This window comes from Nycticebus coucang, chromosome 22 (genome assembly GCF_027406575.1).
Source record: "Nycticebus coucang isolate mNycCou1 chromosome 22, mNycCou1.pri, whole genome shotgun sequence".
NCBI lineage: Eukaryota > Metazoa > Chordata > Mammalia > Primates > Lorisidae > Nycticebus > Nycticebus coucang.
This window is the reverse complement of record NC_069801.1, coordinates 26,425,564-26,446,988: the sequence shown is the minus strand read 5'-3', so window position 1 is coordinate 26,446,988 and position 21,425 is coordinate 26,425,564. Positions and strand designations below refer to the sequence as shown.

General features: G+C 53.6%; 2 protein-coding genes across 8 annotated transcripts; one reads left to right on the top strand and one right to left on the bottom strand.

The window, feature by feature from the left end:
• Nucleotides 1–5,626: 5,626 nt before the first annotated feature.
• TMEM54 (transmembrane protein 54) lies at nucleotides 5,627–11,997 on the top strand. 2 transcript variants are annotated; one of them, XM_053576999.1, is made up of 6 exons: nucleotides 5,627–5,832; nucleotides 8,441–8,634; nucleotides 10,684–10,743; nucleotides 10,996–11,085; nucleotides 11,202–11,336; nucleotides 11,721–11,997. In XM_053576999.1, the coding sequence occupies exons 1-6, from the start codon at nucleotides 5,817–5,819 to the stop codon at nucleotides 11,775–11,777; spliced, it is 552 nt and encodes a 183-aa protein (XP_053432974.1). In that variant the 5' UTR covers nucleotides 5,627–5,816; the 3' UTR covers nucleotides 11,778–11,997. The 2 variants fall into 2 exon arrangements, with proteins under 2 accessions (XP_053432974.1, XP_053432973.1); XM_053576998.1 differs by having other exon boundaries at nucleotides 5,630–5,832; nucleotides 10,897–11,085.
• A 138-nt stretch (nucleotides 11,998–12,135) lies between these two features.
• Nucleotides 12,136–20,984, bottom strand: HPCA (hippocalcin). 6 transcript variants are annotated; one of them, XM_053577002.1, is made up of 5 exons: nucleotides 20,723–20,984; nucleotides 20,330–20,415; nucleotides 17,645–18,043; nucleotides 13,032–13,137; nucleotides 12,136–12,924 (listed from the first exon to the last, which is right to left on the bottom strand). In XM_053577002.1, exons 3-5 carry the CDS (start codon nucleotides 18,020–18,022, stop codon nucleotides 12,827–12,829), a joined length of 582 nt encoding a protein of 193 aa, XP_053432977.1. In that variant the 5' UTR covers nucleotides 18,023–18,043; nucleotides 20,330–20,415; nucleotides 20,723–20,984; the 3' UTR covers nucleotides 12,136–12,826. The 6 variants fall into 6 exon arrangements, with proteins under 6 accessions (XP_053432977.1, XP_053432981.1, XP_053432980.1 ...); XM_053577006.1 differs by lacking the exon at nucleotides 20,723–20,984 and having other exon boundaries at nucleotides 12,136–12,283; nucleotides 12,813–12,924; nucleotides 20,330–20,696; XM_053577005.1 differs by lacking the exon at nucleotides 20,330–20,415 and having other exon boundaries at nucleotides 17,645–18,049.
• Nucleotides 20,985–21,425: the final 441 nt, after the last annotated feature.

Below are 21,425 nucleotides of genomic sequence, written 5' to 3'. Positions count from 1 at the left end.
CACAGGTGGAGTTCAAGGTGACTCTGGGACACCCAGGTGGAAAGGCAGGGTAATGGGATATTTGGATCTGATGCTGAGGGGAGCTTTCTCGTCTGAGAACAGTGATTTGAGACTCATCCTATAACAGGGAGCCATTTGTGGGAGACTGAGCTGGGTGGATTGCCTGAGTTTAGGAGTTAGAGACCCGTCTGTGAGACCCCGTGTCTACTAAAAAATTTAGCCAGGCGTTGTGATGGGCATCTGTAGTTCCAGCTACTCAGGAGGCTGAGGCAAGAGGGTAGCTTGAGCCCAAGGGTTGGAGGTTGCTGTGAGCTACGACACTACAGCACTCTACCCAGGGTGACAATGTGAGACTCTGTCTCAAAACAAAGTATGGGGTGGGGACTACTAGAGTTATGGACCAACTAATGGGAACAGTAAAGGGAGCACAAAGGACACAAAGGAAAACCAATATTCAAAGTTGAGCTGACGGCTTCGCGCCTGTAGCTCAAGTGGCTAGGCACCAGCCACATACACGGGAGGTGGTGAGTTCGAATCCAGCCTGGGCCTGCCAAACAACAACAACTACTACAACCAAAAAATCGCTGGGCGTTGTGGTGGGCGCCTGTAGTCCCAGCTACTTGAGAGGCTGAGGCAAGAGAATCACTTAAGCTCAAGAGTTTGAGGTTGCTGTGAGCTGTGATGCTACGGCACTCTATCCAGGGCGACAGCTTGAGACTCTGTCTCAAAAAAATATTAAATAAATAAAATAAATAAACAAAGTTGAGCTGACGACAAAAAGCCCACAGAGGGGCTAAGAAGAAACAACCCGAAAGGCAGGAGGAGACTCAGGAGAGAGGCCTGCTCTACAAGTGCAGGGGGTGCTAGGGGGGTGGCTAACAATGACAACTTAGGGGCTGAAAAGCTTCCATGCATCCAGCCAAGGTAGAAGTCACAGGTGACCTCGGCAGGGGGCTCATTAGGCCTGGCTGAAGCCACATTGCTGTAGATTGAGGAGGAAGTGGTGTTGGTGAAGTGGAGAGGGCTGGTAAAGAGAACTCATTCCAGAAGCCTGGGAGGCGGAGGCAAAGAGGAGGGAAAGCAGTAACCAGAAATGTAGAGCGGGTCCAGGGAATGGTGACTTTTAGGACGAAAGAGACGTGGGCCTGTCTGTAGGCTGACAGGAGTCAGGTAAAGGGAGAGGGGGAAGGAGTCGGGAGGTGTGGGATTTACAACAGGCTTTCCAGATGCTAATCTCAAATCTCCCCTCTTCCCACCATCTCTGCAGCCACCATCCTGGTCCAAGTCCAAGTTCACCTGCAGGTCTCACGTCATGGGGCCCTCAGACTTTAGGGCTGGTAGAGAAGAGACCAGCAGAGGGCAACTGAATGGAAGAAACCAGAAAGGGCCCCTGGCCTCAGTGAAGTCAAAGGATGAGGGGATGGAGGCTAGCACAGGCACACTGCCCAAAGGCCTTCGTGCAAGGGCCCTGGTAGGGAGCGCTGGAGTCATGATGAAGGCCACTAAAGCAGTCAAGGAAAGGGCTGGGGGGTTACCCACCCAGATGAGCAGGACAACAGGACAGAAACTCAAGTCCAGGATGGGTGAAGAGGGCTGACAGGGAGCGTGCAGATATGGAGGTGATGAGGAGGGGTGGGGGGCGAGGACCAGATGACAGGAGTCTCAGAGGAGGAGGAGAAAATGATATGTGCACATAGAAAAATGAAAATTACCCAAAAAACACAAAACTCCAACGCATGAATGGTGGTTATCCATGGGGATAAGGAGGATTATGGGTAGCTTTAATTTCTTCTCTATACTTTCCTGTTTTTCCCCAAATTCTCTATAATAAGCTTTTTTCCCCAAAAATATAAATAATAAGAAAAACTACCAAAAAATAATGTAACAAACACCGCTACCCACATATCCAGAATTTGTGATTGTAAATATGTCATATGTGCTTTAAAAAAGAACAAACTTTAACACTACACACTTCTCTTTTTAAAAATTATTATTATTTTTTCTTTCTTTTTTATTTTGAGACAGTCTCACTATGTCACTCTTGGTAGAGTGCCATGGCGTCACAGCTCACAGCATTCTATTGCCAAGGGTAGAGAGCAGTGGTGTCTTTACAGCTTGCTGTAGCCTTAAACTCCTGGGTTCAAGCCATCCTCCTGCCTTGGTCTCTCAAGTAGCTGGGACTACAGGTGCCCACCACAACCCAGCTAATTTTTCTATTTTTAGTAGAGATGGGGTCTTGCTCTTGCTCAGGTTGGTCTTAAACTCCTGGACTCAAGCAATCATCCCACCTTGGCCTCCTGAAGTGCTGAGATTATAGATGTGGCCACTGTACCCAGCCAGAAAATTCCCTTTAACTGCCTCCTCTTCTCTCAGACAGCATGGCCAGTTGATCTATAGTTTTTTATATATGTGTGTGTATATACATATAGAAAATAGAATTTAGCATGCTTGTGTTGGATTGCTATTCTTACATGGAGGAAAGGTTCTTTCTTCCATGGAGGGGGGGGAAATTTTTTTTTTTTTTTTTTGTAGAGACAGAGTCTCACTTTATGGCCCTCGGTAGAGTGCCGTGGCCTCACACAGCTCACAGCAACCTCCAACTCCTGGGCTTAAGCGATTCTCTTGCCTCAGCCTCCCGAGTAGCTGGGACTACAGGCGCCCGCCACAACGCCCAGCTATTTTTTGGTTGCAGTTTGGCCGGGGCCAGGTTTGAACCCGCCACCCTTGGTATATGGGGCCTGCGCCTTACCGACTAAGCCACAGGCGCCGCCCTGGGGGGGGGAAATTTCTTTAAGTGAGGGTTGCCCAGAGACTGGCAGCCTGAATCCCTCCCCAACTGTGCAGCCCAGTGAGGAGGTCACGCCCTGGAAAGACCCAGCCTCCAGTTGAGGGCACTGGGCCACGCCTAGTCGTTAAGTGTTCCAGGAAGAGAATTACTACTTGTATTTCTCTGCCTAGATTTCAACCCACTTGATCTCTCTCAAGTCATTTAGACCTCAGAAATCTAGGAAGCTTGGAAGGCAAATAATTATCTTCTTTTGACAGATAGGAAAACTGAGGCTAGGGAATGACAGTGAGCTACCAGGATGTCGCAGTGACTTGGGGAGGAGGACAAGTTCTTTCCAGAACCTTAGGCCATGTATGGAGAGGCTGGGCAAAGGCAAGGGACCTGAATGTCTGGAACTGGTGGACTTTGGCCTCAAGGCAATAAGGAAAAGAAGTGGCAATAACTTCAGGTCGCTGAGGTTGGTCCATGACTGGGAAATTATGGTCTAGAAAACACCAGGTTCTTCCTCCTCAGGTGTCCCAGAGAGCAGGCACAGTCCTGGAGGCTGTGACTCTCCCCATCCCCCAACACGCACACTCAGAAGTCAAGGGCAGCCTCACAATCAGGCAGGCCTGGATTCAAGCCTCAGCTTTCCTACTGACATGCTGTGGGATTTTTTAAAAGTCAACCTTTCTTGGCCTCAATATTTCCATGTGTAAAATGGGTGATTGTCATTAACTCTCAGTTTTTTGTTCCAAGGATAAAAAGATTTACCATCTATGCACTCAGAAACAAAGGCATTTAAAAGATCTGGTGCCCAACTTACCTCCAGAAGCCTTCAGCAAGGCTCAGTGACAAGGGGACCACTTGACACTGACAGAGAAGCCACCTACACACACACAAGTGAAATTTGACAGTGGCTTTGCAATGACCACATGTGCCCTCCAGGATGGCTGCTGAGCTTTGTCATCACAAAGCTGTTGATGGATGGGGTCAGGGTGATGGTGGGGAGGGGGCTCTTCTTTTCTTTCTTTCTTTTTTTATTTTTTTTTGAGACAGAGTCTCACTATGTCGCCCTCGGTAGATTGCCGTGGCGTCAAAGCTTACAGCAACCTCAAATTCTTGGGCTTAAGTGATTCTCTTGCCTCAGCCTCCCAGGTAGCTGGGACTACAAGTACTCAACACAACACCTGGCTATTATTTTGTTGTTGTTGTTGTTGTCATTGTTTAGCAGGCCTGGGCTGGGGTTGAACCCTACAGCCCCGAGGTATGTGGCCGCGCCCTAACTACGGGCATCAAGCCTCTTCTTTTCAGTTTAACAAAAACAAGACAGGAATAAATGTTCATTAGGAAACTCCAACCTTACAGCCAAGCGTAAAACAAAAAGGAGAATGCCTCCTTCCCCTGTCTTTGCCCAAGGCCCACATCACTCTTGGTTATCACTATTGCTTGCTGTTAGGCACAGCTTGTCCATGAACATCATTAAATGCAAGTGTAACTTTGCACTCTGTGGTGTGTAGAATAAAGACACAAAAATGGAATAGCAGGGCCGTAATTACAAGTGCCTAACCTCTTACAACATGGATAAGTACTGCCCAGTTGCCCTACTAAAAGGCTGTCCCCATGGACATCAGTCAATATTCGAATGCCAGTCTGATGTCTTCATGAACTGCTCCTTCTACCTGACAAGTCTGTCTCCCTCCCTGGCACTTCCTGCACACTGTCCACATCAGAGTAGGGGTTACCAGACCAACCAGGACTTCCTAGGAGAACTGGCTCTGCTGACCCCTTGGTGTTAATGTGTTCTCCCAACTCCAGAGGCTCCACGCACACACACAGTGAGTGTCATCATTAGTATGCAGAAAGGCACACATTCAGTGGACAGTCCCCAGGCCAGGTTCTAACTATGCACCCAGAGCCATGGTGCCAGCCCTTGCCCTCTGATCAGGCTCCCTGGCGGTGGGGGAGGGAGGTGTGTGTGCAAACTGTGAACAGATGTTGCCTAGATGCCACTGTACATCTGTAAGTGCATGGTCCTCACTCCAAGGACCTAGAGGGCCCAGGGAAGTGGCCATGATGTGACCGCTCTGGCGAACTTGGGCACCAGGACCGGAGGGGTCATGTAGGCTCCTGTTTACCAGTTCCGCCGGGTACTTTTGGTAAGCAGTTAACCCTCTGAACCCAAAGGGCCAGGCATGGGAGACTGGGGCTGAAACAGGCACTGGTCCCTCAGGTCCACCCTGGCGCACCAGAGGGGCTAGGTCACCCTAGCCAGGATTAGTGAAGCTCCTACCAGGTGCTCCTGCTGAGTCTACACATTGTCCGTAAGGACACTCAGAAGAGTGCTCCCCCAAAAAAATTTTTACCTCACTTTTGTGTCTCATTATGTCTCACCAAGACCTTAGGGAACGGGAATTATTTTCCCTGATTTTCTAAAGAGGGACGTGAGATCCCCTCCAGACGGAGAAGTAAAGTACTTTGGTCAGAGTGTGTAAGACAGACTCATTGCGAGTTCTGCGCCCAGTGTAAGTGAGCCCAGGGAGGGAAAGTGACTTGCCTGAGGTCACACAGCGGCTGCAGGCGGTAGCCAGACCCTGCTCCAGTGCCGCCACTGCTGCCCCGCCCCCTGCCTGGCCCTGGCCCTGGAGGCCTTTCCGCCCGGCGCCCTCCAGGCCCGCGGCAGCGGACACGCGCGCAGCTCCCAGGTCCCCGGGTCCATCGGGGCCCAGGCCGTCGCGGCTCCTCCGGACCTCAGCTTCATCCGCGAAATGGGCCGGACCGCGGCGGGCGGGGAGCGCGGGCGCCTGACTCAGCTGGGCGGGCCGAGGGCTGCTCAGCCGGTCTGACCGGCCGCGATGCAAACGAGCGGGGCGCGGCCGCTCGGGGGGTGCCGGGAAGGGAGGCCGGTCCGGCGCCGCCGAGCCCCGCACTCCGGGCCCGCAGTGGGCGCGGCGCGGCGGGCGACCAGGATGGGGCTGGGGCGCCCGGGAGATCTGCAGCCTCCGGAGCCCCGCTGAAGGCGGCCGCGGCGACCCGCGCAGGAGCCGACATGTGTCTGCGCCTCGGTGAGCGGCTGGGGACTGCGAGGGAGGCCCAGGGCCGCCCGCGGAGCCTCGTGCCAGGGCAAGCACTGTAATGGGAGCCTTGGGGGGGTCACTTTCTTCTCTGGGCCTCAGTTTCCCCACAGTGAGATGAGGGAGGAGGGCTGCAGTGTCTGCTCCATGTGGCCCTCCGTCCCTCGCCCCCACTTTCTCTTCTCGCGGAGGGATGCGGCTGCCCTCCCAAGAGATGCTGGGGAGAGCAGCCTCTGCTTCGCCCAGAGGCGAACGCAGAGGATGGCCCTGGCCTTAGCTTCCTCAGCCTTGCAAAGGCCTCCACTTCCATCGCCTCCTCTCCCCCACGAGGCCGGAAGGGAAGGGCCTCTGGTAAACAGGGTCACCGGCTCAGCGGAGGAGCTGGGCTGATGTGCCCCATCCCTCCACTTCCTGGGCACAGTGAGGCCCTTCTGGGGCATGGGAGAGTCCCAGGAAGTCCCCATTCTCCAGCTGAGAGAATTTGTGAGCCTTGGTTTCCTTATCTGTAAATTGGGGCCAGTAGCAGCCACTTCCTAGGACTATCGTCAGGAGGGAGTTAGCGCCTAAGATTAAAATGCTTAGCACTGTGCCAACCACACTATGTGCTCCCAAAGTATTAACTTGGAAATAAAGAAGGCAGGCTGGCTCAGGGGCTCTCGCCTGTAGTCCTAACACTCTGGGAAGCCGAGGAGCTTGAGCTCAGGAGTTTAAGACCAGCCTGAGCAAGAGTAAGACTTCGTTTCTACGAAAAATAGAACAACTTAGCAGGGCATGGTGGTGCACACCCTGGCGGGTGGTAGTTCCAGCTACTAGGGTAGCTGAGGCAGGATTGCTTGAGCCTTAAGAGTTTGAGGTTGTTGTCAGCTATGATGAGGCCACTGCGCTGTAGCCAGGGCAACAGAGCAAGATCCCATTTCCAGAAAAAAAGAGAAAGAAAAGAAAAACGAAATCAGAAACTGTCCTGAGACTAGGTCCAGGGTTACAGGCAATACCCCCAGGCTGGCACTGTGCCTCCAGTTTAACCAAAGTCTTGGTCCTGGGATGCTGTTATTGAGCCCAGTGGTGCGTGGTGTCTGGGCTGCCAGGTAGGTAGGTGGATGAGGTGAGGTGGGGCAGGCCCCTGGAGTGAAGTTGTCATGCCCCTTCCTGTTTGACAGGCAGTTAATCTTCTTGAGGCCATTCCAGGCCATCATCTGCCCTCTGCTTTTCCTAGACCTGGTCCAGCTCCAGGGGTCCTGTGGGCTCCAGGGATCTCAGACCTGCTGGACCAACCATAGAATCTGGGCCCAGAGAGGGGAGGGGCTGGTGCCAGCTGAGAGAATTTGTGAGCCTCAGTTTCCTTATCTGTAAATTGGGACCAGGAGCAGCCACCTCCTAGGACTATCGTCAGGATGGAGTTAGCATAAGTCCAGGTCACACAGTAAGTCTGTGATGAATGGCCTCCCTTCCCTCCCTGCTCCCTGAGGATTGCCTCTTGGCACAGGGTCCTGAATAACAATCCATCTAGAAATTTCTTTTTTTTTCTTTAGCTGCAGAGCTCCCATATATGAGCTATGATCAATCCTTTCTGCCATAGGTGAGAACACTGAGGTCTGAGAAAGGACTCAAAGTCAGATCCCACCAGGAGCAGCTAAAGAAATAAAGGGCTGTGTAGTTCTGGGGCCTGACCATGATCTTCACGTTTCAAAGCTGTGTAGAGTGAAGGGCCAGCAGGCCAGAGGGCCAACGTAGTGTGTATCCTTGAGGGCAGAACCAGGACCCGTGGGGAAATTCCAGATAACAGATCAAAAACAGCCTGAGCTGCCCAGGGAGGAGGGTTCCCGCTCCTGGAGATGTGCAGATAGGGGCCAGGCAGCCACCTGGCCTCTCAGAGAGACTCTGCTTGAGTCCCAGTGTTCTTCAACTCATCCCCTTACCCTTGCCTTGTCCCCACCCAGTGCCCCCTACACTGAGAGCTTGCTTTTCCCAGTACCAGCAAGGCGTGCCCACTTTCCCACCCATCTCCTCATAGATTCTCATAGAGAGGGGTCCTTTTTCCCATTTCATAGATGGGGACAGGAAGACTCAGAGGCTGGAGGTACCTGCCCCCGCTCTAGGCCAGTCCATTCAGCAGTGGTGTATTGAGCAGCTACTGTGTGTCAGGCCCTATCTATCAAAACAAACACCAATCTGGGCCCGATCCCTGCCCCGTGACTGTGGCTCCTTGGGGCCTGGACTATGAATGTCGAACACACTGTGGTGCCCCAGGGCCCAGCATGGAGCAGGCACTCGGTGAACATTTGTGTGATGAACAGTTGAATGAATGAATCAGTGAATGCGGAGCTTAGTGGAAAGATCATGAGGTCTAGAGCTAGAGATCTGAGTTAGGTACCAGCAACTCATGACCTTGAGTGTTAACAAGCAGTAATACCCTTCACTAAGTTCCAAATTGTGTGCTTTCCCAGGAAACAGAGGCTCAGAGAAGTCAAGTTGCTGGCTTCAGGTCATCCAGAAATAGATTTAGAACCCAATGTTCATCACTCCTGCCAGGGCCTCAGTTTCCTATTTTACCCAGCAGGATAAGCCCCACCCACAGGCCTGACTCGGCTGTTTCCCACAGGTGGCCTGAGCGTGTGTGACTTCCGGAAGGTGCTGATGAAGACAGGTCTGGTGCTGGTAGTGCTGGGCCACGTGAGCTTCATCACAGCCGCCCTGCTCCATGGCACTGTGCTGCGCTATGTGGCTGCCCCCCGCGACGCTGTGGCTCTGCAGTACTGCGTGGTCAACATCCTCTCTGTCATTTCTGCTATCGTGGTATGGCCAGGCTGGGAGGGTGGCTGGCAGGAGGGGGATGGAGGGGCTTTGAAAAGTCTTCAACAAGTTCCTACCCAGAGCCTTTGATGGGTAAGCAAAGAGCCCAGGCACCAACCCTTGGTCTACAACTGCCCAAGTCACTCAACCTCTTTGCCTAAGCTTCCCCATGGATAAAACCATGATGGTAATGGTGTTTACCTCTGGGAGTCCTAGTGAGGTCATCCGCACACACAAAGTGCTTAACACAGTGCCAGGCACATGGTTAGTGCTCACTACCGTGAACCGAGATTCGTGTCACAATAAATATCCTAAGTGGCACTGGACAGGAACAAGGAGCGTCAAGGAGGGTTTCACAGAAGTAGAAATCTCTGAGATAGGTACTGATGGATGAGTAGGAGTTCCCAGTTGTGCTTCCCTGACCATAACCTTGATGCGTGGCATACCGGGACTAGCAAGTGGGAAAGGAAACTAGAACATCAATCCCAGTGCAGAGAATGGGAGATGCAAAGTATGGAGGTGGGAATGGCCAGGGTCTGTTCTGGAGACCTTGAAAAGCCAGAGCTTAGCATTGGACACGATCTATAGTAACTGCTCAGTAAGTGGTAGCCATGATTGTGACTGCATGTCAGTGCCTGTTTGATACAAGAATGAAGGGGCCTCAAGTTTGTAAAGCTTCTTCCTGCATGTCAGCAGAGGCAGCCATCAGTGCCTGAATTCCATCCCTGCCACCTCCTGGCTGGGGGACTTACTCTTTCAATCCTGTTCCCCACCTTTCGCAAGATGAAGCTTAGATAGCCTGCTAGCCTCAAGGCTAGGGTGGACAGGGATCAAGTAGGAGAGTCTGGGCAGGACAGATATGTTCAGGGGTGTTTGGAGTTACTCTTACTGACATTGTTGCTCTAACCAATCTATGAGGAAGCCAAAGAAATGGTGAGCTCAGGGTTAGGAGGTTCACCAGGGATAAGCTCTGGGTTGTGACCCCTGTAACTGCCCACATTTACTTAGTTAATCCTTGCTGCACCCAAAAACATAGCTGTTATCCCCCCTTTACAAAAGTGGAAGCCAAGACTCAGGGATTCACCCAAGCTCCCTCTGATAAGAAAAAAGCCACACTGGATTTGAACATATTTGTATCTGACACCAAAGCCAACAGTCTTTCTGTGAGCTCATCCTGCAGAGAGGGGCTTAGTCTAGAGAGGGTGAAGCACTTAGTTGTGGCTGCACAGGAAATTAAAGATGTGCTGGACCTGGAACCCAGGACCCTCATCTTATCACTTGCCTCCCATGGATCCAGCCATGCCTAGTCCAGTGAGGGAACAATAAGAGGAAGACTGGATGGATGGAGCCCAAAGGTCCAGAAGGCAGCTGTTGGGGTAGACCCACCCCTTGGGGCAGAGGCTAATTAGGGAAACCTGTGTGAGGAAGCCCCTGAGCAGGGCTTGAAGGGTCTGCACAGGCAGAGGAGCAGGAGGGTGTCCCTGGGGAGAGGTTGTGTGTGGCAGCACCCTGAGCAGGCTGGGTGTGGGTGTCCACATCCAGGACCGTGACAAGAGAGATGGCCCAGGATGCGGTGGTGAAGCTAACAGGGCTGGGGCCTGATCACTGAAAGCCTGAAATAATTTTAAACGCTCCAAGGATTTTGAATTCTACTCAAATGTCCTGGTTTGTTTTAATCTAACAATTTTGGTTTTAGTTCCTTGCTGGTTGGGTTACTTAGTTTTTTCTAAAATCTTTCCCATTCCTGGGAGATATGTCACATATATCCTGTGGTTTAGCATACCCCCTGGCACAGCCCCCGACACACACGTTTGAGTCTCACAGCTGTAGGCAGCGGGGAATCATGGGAGGTTGTAGGCAGGGAGTGACTACTTTAGAAATATCACTCCAAGACTGGACCATGAGAAGGCAGTAGCTCTGTATAGATGGCGGTAATGAGGCCAAGGCTAAGCAGGGGATGAGGGGTGAGAGGGTAGTGGGTTGGAGGGCCAGGGCTGGCATTGGTGGAATTTTTGTCTAAGGGTGACCCTGACAAAAGCTGATTCCCCACAGGTCATCGCCTCTGGCATTGCAGCCATTGTGTTGTCACGGTACCTCCCCAGCACCCCTCTGGTATGTGGCACCTCCTGGGATAGGGCTGTGGGGGTAAGGTGCTACCCCCAAGGGCCTGCCCTGCTTGGAGGGGATGAGACTGACCCCTCAGTAGGCCAGAGCTTCCCACGGGGACCAGCCTGATGTTCACTGACCAGTGGCCTTCCCGAACAGCGCTGGACAGTGTTTAGCTCAAGCGTGGCCTGTGCTCTCCTCTCTCTGACCTGTGCACTTGGCCTCTTGGCTGCGATTGCTGTGACCTTTGCCACCCAGGGCCAAGCACTGCTGGCTGCCTGCACTTTTGGGAGCCCTGAACTACTGGCCCTCACACCTGACTGTCCGTTTGACCCCACACGCATTTACGTGAGTTGCTAGACCTGGGGTGGGGAGGCACACAGGTGTTCAACAGGGCTGGAAGGGTTCTTAGAGCCCTCCACCACCTGTCTCAGATAACCATCTCTGCCTGCTGTGCCCCACAGAGCTCCAGCCTGTGCCTGTGGGCCATCGCACTAGTGCTCTGCATGGTAGAGAGCCTGTTTGCTGTGCGCGGCGCCCAGCTCACCCACCAGCTGCTGGAACTGAGGCCCTGGTGGGGGAAGAGCAGCCACCACGAGGTAAGTCCCCTCCATAGCCCTGACTTCCAGTATCCTGGGAGACCCTGCTAAGGAGCTCAGACCAGTAGCCCCACCTTCTATACAGGGTCCCCACCTTGAGAACTGGGGTAGGGCAAAGGTTTTCTCCAAAGGAGCAAGGGTAGAGGCTTGGAGGCTCAGAGAGGCCAGACACCTGGTTCTCCCAGGGCCCAGGAAAAGTCTTGAGGGAGGAGGGGGTATCTGGGCTCAAACAGGTCTGGCCTAGCTCTTCCATGGGGGTGGGTAATGATGCCCCTTTGCCCCAAGAGATCTCTCAGCCCTCCCCGCCTCACATTCCCTGGGTGCCCTGGAGGAAGAGACCCAGGCCCAGACACACTGGACCTGACAGCCTCCTGTGTCTCACAGATGCTGGAGAGCCCAGAGCCTGTGGAGGGCCAAGACCTGCTGATATACCAGCTCTGAGCCTCTGACCCTCTGAAAACTGATGTCTCATCCAGGCCTCAGGACCACTGGCAACCAAGGCTGCACCATGACCGGGCTAAGATTCCTGGAACTGGCTCAAGAGGGCTCAATGGACCCTCAGAGACCCAAATGAGGCTTTCAACCCCTTCCCCTGACCACCCAGCCCATTGCACTGAAATGAGACTTTATTCTGAAGTTATTAAAAAGAACAGAGATGTTCCACTTGGCTGCATGCAGGGGTAGCAGGGGACAGGCGGGTGGACAAGGGCTTAGCCAGGGGGGCCGTGCTTCTTTCCTACACAGGACACTTGGATGGGGTTCTAGGTAAATCTGTCCAAGTGTCTGAGGGTCCATGTGTGTATGTACAAGAGAAGCAAAACACAGAGGGGTTGGTGGGTCTGTATGTGGCTGGCTGTGTTCATCCAAGAGCTAAAAGGCAGGCAGGGCTTCAGGGGACCCACATCTGGCAGGCTAGAATCCTGGGAGGTTTTCCTTTGCATCATGGCCTGAGGACCAGCAAAACATGGGGTAGGCTGGGTCAGGCCCAACTGCAGGAAAAGATGGCTCAAGGAAGCTTCTTCCTCAAACCCCCACACCCCTGGAATTATTCTCTCCCCACCAAATAAAAAGAAAATAAAAGTCCTCCCCTGGGCATGACTACCCCCTCCAGCCAGACTGAGACCTGCGTGAGGGTGCATGCCTCTCCGTTTTGGTTGCAGGAGGGTCTGCCCTGTTGACGAGGATGGGAGAGAGATGGCTGAGTTCCCTGGTCTAAGTAGGTAAGGGAGGGCTTAGGCTGACTGTGGGGCAGACCAAGATAGCCTGTGTCTCTCTATCATTGCCTCTTGGATTGGGGCGGACTAATCGCTTGCTTGCCTGGGCCTGGGGAGACTGCAAAGTTCTCTCCAGAGGCCTCCCCAAAGTGCAGTCCTGGGGTTTGGGGTCCCCGAGTCTGGCCCCTAGCCTGGATAGGAGGCAAGGGAGAGGAAGCTGAGAGCGGGAGGGGGCCGGTAAAGGCAAGGGAGGAGGGGGGACTTGGATCCTCTCGCTCAGAATTGAGAGGCGCTGCTGGGGTCGCACTGCAGCAGGCGCACGATGGACGGGTCGCTTTTGGCCCCGCGGATGAACTCCTCCAGAGACAGCTTGCCTGCGGGGTGAGGGGAGCTGTGACCGGGGAGAAGTGGCAGAGGAGCAGAGAAGTGGGAAAGAGAGGGAGGAGGTGGCGCCCGCCCCATCCCACCGCTGCCCCCTCACCGTCGTTGTTTGTGTCCATTTGGCGGAAGATTTTCTCGGTCCTCTTTTCTGGGGTCGACTCATCCTCCGGCATCTTCATCACGGACGAAACCATCTTGTAAATAGCCTGAGGGGCGGGAAAGGGAAGACAGGGAGTGAGATGAGCCGGCCTGAGCCCCCCACCCCAAGATTCAGGGACGTCCCCGGGCACGCTGACGCTTGTCGCCCCCGCCGAGGGAGAGCTAGAGTGGAGGTCACTGAGGCGTGGGGAGCTGGCGAGCTCGAGAAGGAGCGTCTGGGAAGGCGTCCCAGAAGAGGGGCTATTGGAGCGAGCCCTGACCGAGTTCCCTTGGAGGGCTAGGTGGGAAAGGAACAAGGACACCGCAGCGCGAAAGCTCTGAGCGGGCGCCAGGAATTTGGGAGTGCAATGGGTCAGGAGCGATGGATCCAGATGGCGACAGACCTAGAACAACAGGCTCCGGAGCTCGTGGGGTGGGGTGGGGCCGCAGGTTGGGAGTAAACTCCGGGTTAGCCCAGCTTCTCCAGAACTCGGCGGCCGACAGGGGGCGCTGGGCTCAGAGGGGGCGGGGAACATTATGCAAACGAATGCAAATGAGCATCTGCCGGGGGCGGGGACAGCCTAGGCTCTGCAGGGCTGAAGGCGGCAGCCGCCACGTGCGGGAGCTCCCGGTGCAACGCGAAGGAGGGTTTTTGCGCTAAATGTACAGCGTCTGTATGGCTTGGCCTGTGGGACGGGCCGGGTCCTAGGGCCCTGGAGCTTAAGGACCTGACTGGACACCTCAACCTTGCATCTTTTCCTGACCAACACGTCCTCCAAGAAGCCTCCCTTCTCCCATCCCATAAACTTGTCCTGCCTCAGATCCAGCTTCAGCCTCCGCACTGGTCTCTTCCAGCCTCTTTCTCGTGGGTCTGTCCCCCACGCTGCCTCTGAAAGCTCTTTCCAAACACAGATTCTCCACTGCTATGTCCCCAGCCCAGCACACCGCCCCCTCGCTCCCCTCACACACAGGCCTCCCTCCAGGCCCGCCTTGCACCCAGCTCTTTCTGGCTGCTGCCCCACGCTCCTTCTGCTGCTTCCCACTCCTCCTTGGGGCTCCGTTTACATGACGCTTTCTTAGCAAGGCCTTCTCTGACCCAAGCTGGCCCACAGCTGCCTAGACTTTTCCTTCAAAGACACCTTTCTGGAAGTAATTATGTCTTTGCAGAATTGTTCCTAGTCCTCTCCATACAGATAAGGACCAGGGACATCTGGCTAGTGCCCAAATCTCAGAACCTAGTACAGTGGCACCTGGCAGGGGCTCTCCTGTATAAAAGCTATTGGCACCTCCCGCTGCCCTCTGTACCAAGTCCAAATCATTCTGCCCTTGGCATTCAAGACACTTCACAATCTGCAAGATGTTGCCCTCTCCACTATCAGGCCTGGGTGATTCTGCCAACAACCAAACACTTCTGGGCTTTTCAGATTCCTCAGCATAGAATAATAATGCTAGCTACCTTTTTTTTTTGTAGAGATAGAGTCTCACTTTATGGCCCTTGGTAGAGTGCCATGGCATCACACAGCTCACAGCAACCTTCAACTCCTGGGCTTAAGCGATTCTCTTGCCTCAGCCTCCCAAGTAGCTGGGACTACAGGCGCCTGCCACAACGCCCGGCTATTTTTTGGTTGCAGTTCAGCTGGGGCGGGGTTTGAACCCACCACCCTCGGTATATGGGGCCGGTGCCTTACCAACTGAGCCACAGGCGCCACCCACTAGCTACCTTTTTTATTAGTCACATACTATGTGCTAGGTACTTCACATGCAACATTTCTAAACCTGACATCCCCTTTGAAAAGTAGGTATCATGATCCCCATTTTTTGGATAAGAAAGAGAATTGATGGCAGGGACTGGCTTGGATCTGAACCTGCTCCCTCTTTCTTCCTTTTTTTTTTCTTTTTTTATTGAGACAGAATGTCACTTTGTCACCCTCAGTAGAGGGTGGTGTCATAGCTCACAGCAACCTCAGACTTTTGGGCTCAAGCAATCTTTGTCCCTCAGCCTCCTGAGTAGCTGGGACTACAGACACCTGCCATGATGCCCTGCTAGTTTTTCTATTTTTAGTAGAGATAGAGTCTTGCTCTTGCTCAAGCTGGTCTCAAACTCCTGAGCTCAAGCAATCCACCTCAACCTCCCTGAGTGCTAGGCCTGAGCCACCACCCCTGGCCTGAACCTGCTCCCTCTTAATTGCTGAATGGGGGCCGGGACAGTGACCATCAGGACCTTTAAAATCAGATAAACTTGGAGTGGCATCCTGGTTCCACTCCTTACTTGCTGTGTAGCCTTGGACAAGTACTTAGCCTCTGTGAGCCTCAATTTCCTCATCTATAAAATAGGAGTTATAGTATCTCCTTTATTAGGATTGTCTAGAGAGGATTAAGTGAGAGTACGTATGTAGAAGAGTTGAAACAGTGGCTGTCTATAGTAGGTGGTCAGTAAACAGCAGTTTATATTGTAGTCATTATTCATCTACCACATCCTCAGGTCTTCCTTGTACCTCAGTTCCCTGGCTCCCAGATGTTACCTTTAACGCCTGTCACTGAGCTGATCAGCGTGGCCTGAACATTTGTCTCTCACTACAATGAGAGCCCCAAGAGGCACAGTCTTTTCTCTTCCACTGTGTCCACCACATGGCACAGAGCTGGGTTGTTAGAAGGACTAAGTAACTTAGAGAGTGACCACTCCCCATGAGACAACCATTCTCCTGCACTTCTGAATTAATTGTCTGGAATTGCTATTTGCTCATAATTTCACTGGAGCCGACTTGTCATTAATTAGGGGGTTGCCGAGTTCTGTCTGCACCTGCTGTCTAGGCCCGCTAGGCAACCATAAAAGAAGCCAGGGCCTAGACAGCAGAGGCCAGCTAGAAAGAGATCCTGAGGTGGTTAGCAGGACTAAGATTTGCCAGTACATACCAGTGCAACCATACTAAGTTCCAGATTGGTTGGTATCTATCTGCTGCTAGTCCCTGAGTGATCTTCCACCACCCTGGTTAGTCCCAGAGATCCCCACCCTCCAGCAACTACAGAGTTAATGCCTGGCCCACTTTCCCCCCAGCCATAGGCATAAAGAACACATCACATTCTAAGGCCTATTCTGCTTCAGCTGAAGAGAGCAGATCCAGACCTTTAGCAAGAGGAGAAGCCAAAGTCACAGCAGATGAATTGGGAGGGGGAGCAGTCAGAAGAGCAGAGGGACCAGAGCGAAAGGATTGAGAGCTGCAGAAGGGAAGGGGGCAAGAGCTTGTGCAAAGTGGTGTAGCAGAATCACTCAGGGCACATTTCACAGATGCTAAAAAGGCCATTCTGGTTAGAGCAGAGGCTGTGAGGAGGAGAAAATAATAATGCACAATCGCTAATGTTTACCCAATACCAATTATATGCCCTCTGCTAAAGTCCTACCCCACTTTATTCCTACAATAACCTTATGAGATAGGGGCTTCCTTCCTTACAGGTGAAGAAACAGGAAAAACACAGGCAAGGAACTGCGTAGGTAACATGGAACCCGAGCCCTCCCTCACTGTCTTCAGTGCTGGGCTGAGCAGATGCGTGCTCTGGGAGATTTTTGAAATAAAGCTAACATGTAGCACAATTAAATCTGTACTGAGAAAGGGCAATCAGATCAGTTCTTTAAATCTTTTCATGAGGTCAGTGTTAACTCCTCCCCTTTACAAATGAGCAATCTAAGAGGTAAGGCCAACTCCAGAACTGGAAGCTTGGCCTCTTGGCTGGGATGTTCAGAGCCTTCTGAAAAGGCAGCTCTGAGTGGTGACCAGCCTCAGTTTGACTCCATTTATGTGCTGTGTGACTTTGGGCAAGTTACTGCACCTCTCTGAGCCTTACTGGGTTGTTGTAAAGATGCACTGAGCTCATAGATATAAATACTTCATTCAGTATTACTCTCTTAATGGGCCCTCAGTTAACTGGAACATGGTAGATATTAGAGCTAGGTGGCCCACTCACAGGCTGTGTGGCCTCAAGCAAGTGCCTTTACCTCTCTGAGCATCCATTTTCTCCTTAAAAAATGAAGTTCCGTAAAACATAACTGACCTGTCCTCTACAGAAATGTCAAGTCATGAAAGACAAAGAACAACTGAGGAACTAGTCCAGATTAAAGGGGACTAAAGAGACATGACAATGAAATTCAGTGCATGATCCTAGACCAGGAGCAAAAATGCTATAAAGAAATGGAGACAGTTGGTAAAATTGAATATGATCGGTAGATTAGATAATAGCATTGTTTCTATGTTAAATGTTCTGACTTTGATAATCATATTATGGGTTATGTAAGAGAATGTCCTTATTTTTAGGAAATACATCCTGATGTATCCAAGGGTAAAGGGACAACGTTCAGAACAATAAGAAAACATTATACACGTGCTTGCACACTCACACACACACATAATGATAAAGCAACTGTGGCAAAATATTAATTGGTCAATCTGAGTAAAGGGTCTATGGGAGTTTTCTTGGCCCCTGCCACTACTTGCCACAAAGGTCTGCCAAGAGGATCAAAATGAGGGGAGGGGACACAAGCTGTCAGGCCCTGCGCCTGGCATGCGGGGGCCCCGAGCCCACCTGCACGATCTCCAGCATCTCCTCCCGGCTGATGTAGCCGTTGCCGTCCAGGTCATACATGCTGAAGGCCCACATGAGCTTCTGCTCCAGGCGACCTCGAGAGGTCACACTCAGTGCAATAATGAACTCCCGGAAGTCAATGGTGCCATCACTGTTGGTGTCAAAGGTGCGGAAGACATGCTCAGCGAACTTGGAGGCATCACCGTAGGGGAAGAAGTTGGCGTAGATCTTCTTAAACTCGTCCACGTTGAGGATGCCTGTGGGGCAGTCCTTGAGGAAGCCTTTGTACCACTCCTGCAGCTCCAGCTCTGAGAACTCTGTGTTCTCCCGCAGGTCCTGCAACATCTCGGGCCGCAGCTTGCTGTTCTGCTTGCCCATGGCCACTGAGCCAAGTCCCACCTGGGTCTCCAAGAGGGTCAAGGGACAGAGAGGAGTTGTTAGGCCTTCTTGGTTACTTGACGCCACTCCAGAAGGGGCCCCTGCCAACAACCACTCCAGCCTCTCATTTGACCCAGTGAGATAGAGGAATTGGCCCAGAGTCACACAGGCTACACCTAGGTCTCCTGCCTTTATGACATTTTCCACACTTAGACTTCCCTGGGTAACAGACCTGGACAGGGGCTTACATTTACTGAGGCCCTTCCTGGTGCCAGCCACTCAGCCTTCCCCAGTGCATACCATTATACCCTCCCCAGGGGAAGTGTGGGGATGAGCACCACCTTACAGATGGAAAGGTAGTCTCTAAGAAGGGAGAGGACTTGCTTCAGGTCACACAGCCATGGCATGCCAGAGTTGCCCTGGAGGTACAGAAAGACCTGGCTCTCCTCCTTCCTCTCCCCTGCCTCCTCATTGACTCACATGTGCCTGCTCACCACAAAATGCCCCTGCAGCTCAGATACTGTCCTGTTCTCTGTCCCACAGGTGTGCCCAACAAGAGGCAGCATAGTGCAGCTATTGGTCTGGGCTCCAGAGCCAGGTCACTGGGTTTGAATTCCAGCTCTTCCTCTTAACAGTTAAGTGACCCTGAGCATGTTCTTTAAACTGTCTCATCTGTAAAGTGGGGTGATAATAATACCTCATAAGCTTGTTGTAGAGATTAAATTAGTTAATACATGTGAAGCACTTAGAGCCGTGCCTATGTAGATAGTGCTACGTAAGTGTTAAATAAACATGATCCAAGTGCTACAGAACGCATGCACAATACTATGTAAATGAATGTATATTGACACCTATTATGCTCACAGCTCGCCAAATCCACACACCGGTTCTCACGGACCAGCCCACACCCACCCAAGGAGCCACCATGCCTCCACACATGACAACATTCCCTCGGCTCCACAACTCACATGTCCTGACACATGGGACCACGCAGAACTCCCATACCCTGTGCACCAAGACACACCAGCCCACAGCCCCACACGCCTCACACATGCCATCACACGCCGACTCGCATGCCAACACCTCTCACATGGCCAGTGGCACGTGTGGGACCTTCAGGCACCCTTGCCATTTTTCTGTTTTTCCCCGGGGGTACTGCCAGATCCCAGGAGAGGGAGCTGCAGCCCTTCCAGACCTACTGGGGGTGTCTTTTCCAGGGAGACGCCTAGTCCATCCGACCTTCCTCAACACTTACTTTTAATCAGTCTTGGAAGGTCCCCTTAGTGAAGAGGTTGGAGTGTGGAGGCTGAGGGGAAGGCAACGGAGAGGAGATGACCAGGTGGTTCTGGGCAGAGATGTAGGGCTGTGTTCGGGTGACCTCTCCCAGCTGGGGGCCACAAGCCAGACAGGGCGAGGAGGGTTCCTTGTGTGTGCACGATGCTCTGTGCACTTGTGAGTGGGTGGGTGTGCCAGAGTGCATGTGCTTATGCATAACGTGTGCCCCTGCGCTCTGCATTTGTCTTGCATGTGTTTCTACCCATGTCTGTGCGTGTGCATTGTTTGTGTGACCAGGTATGCGCCGGTCACTGTGTGAGGGAATGTGCCTGTGTGGCCATTTGGGGGACCTGTGTTTTGTCCTCAGCAGTGTGTCACGCGCATGTTTCTGTAAGTTGATCCCCCTCCCTTCTAGATCAGCCTCTTCTGCCCCAGGCTGGGAACCCACCGAACAAGTGACTGAGGAAATACGCACGCAGGGCTAAGGTGAGGGAATGTGTCCCCTACTTCCCTCCTCAAGGTCCGAGGAACTGGGTCACCTGGGCGGGGGCAGAGAGGCGCGTTGAGCAAGAGAGCTCCAGTGCCCCCTCCTCTCTGTCACCCTTGGAGTTCTCCCCTCCCGATTGGAAGAAGATTATGCTGTCCCCACAAAGACCTCCAGTCCCCCAAATGGGAAGAACCTGAGCAATCCGCCCCGCAGAGCCTCTCCAGGCTTCCCCAGCTGTGGACCTGAGCCTCCGCCTCAATCCCGCCAGCACCCGCCGAGCGCCGGGCACGGGGCCTCTCCTGGAGGGGGCGCTCCCGGACGGCAGACGCACGGCTCCTCGGGGCCGGTCACCCGGCGGTCAGCACCCTGGAGAGCACCGCGTATTCCCCGGGGAGTCCCCGACCCTTCCGCGCACCCCCCACCCCCGGGGGAGGATTCCCGGGAGATGCGGGAGCAGCGGGGTGAGGGAGCCCTGGACGTGGCCCCTGGCTCCGGACTCCCCCTGCCCGCATCCCCCAGCCCCTGCCGGAGCGGCCCCCACTCACCCAGCGACGCGGAGACACCGACTGCGCAAGGAAGGCGGCGCTGCTGCGGCGCGCGGCAGCAGGGGCGGCCGGAGGGGCGGGCGGGACTGAGAGGGAGACGCCCCGCAGCGTTCACCCGGAGGCCCTCCCCTGGGGGGGTCCCCTGCAGCCCTGGGGGGAGCGGTGCGCTAGGCTCCGCCCCCGCCCCCGCGCCGGAGAGGGAAGGGGACGCCCTCGCTTCCCTGGCCCCCCTCTAGAGGAAGCACCCCTGCGGGGGAGGAGGACCGAGGCCCCCATCTCCTCAGCAGCTCGACCCAGGTAGCCCGAATGGAGGGGCGGGTCAATGCCAACAGACCTCTTTCCTTAGCCGGGGACAATCCCTGGCCTCTCCGCTCCCTCTTCCCCCATCCCCACCTGGGCTCTGAGCCTCACGTCGCTCCGAGGGCGGAATCAGGATCCTCGGCGCTTCGATAGGCACCCTCCCTTCCCCCCTGCTCCTCAACTCCGGAGCTAACTAAGCTGGGGGGTCTTTGGGGGAGGGGAGACCGCCCATCCCTCCAGTCCGTGAGGTCTTCGGAATGGGGGCCAGACACGCCCCTACCCCACCTCCTCTTGGAGACCCGCCTTCATCTCCTGCCCACCATTCCCCGTCTCATCCCCGACCACCTCTCAGGGTAAATCTCACCTCCCAACCGCTCCTCCTACTCCCCCCTCCAATCAAGGAAACTCCCTCCCTTTTTCCCTCCCCAGCCTCTGCCTGTGCAGGATGGCGACAAACAAGAACAGAAGATCTCTCTCCAGCCTGAAGGTTCTGGAGTGCCTGGGCCCCTGCCTGCAGACAGGACAGCTCCCCTCCAGAGTCAACCACGCCATCACAGCTCCTCCTGCCCAGGTGGGGCTGCACCCTCCTTCCCGCAGCCTCAGCAACAAAACCCACTTCCTGGGCTTATATTTGGTCCTTTCTCCATCTCTGGGAGGTGGTCCTTATTGTCCTGACTTTACAAATGAGGAAACAGGCTGGGAAGGGTTAAATGATTTTTCCAGTGTCTCACAGCTAATGAGTGGAATCCATGCGCCCTCATTCATTCATTGCACAACTATTTTTAAAACACTAGTT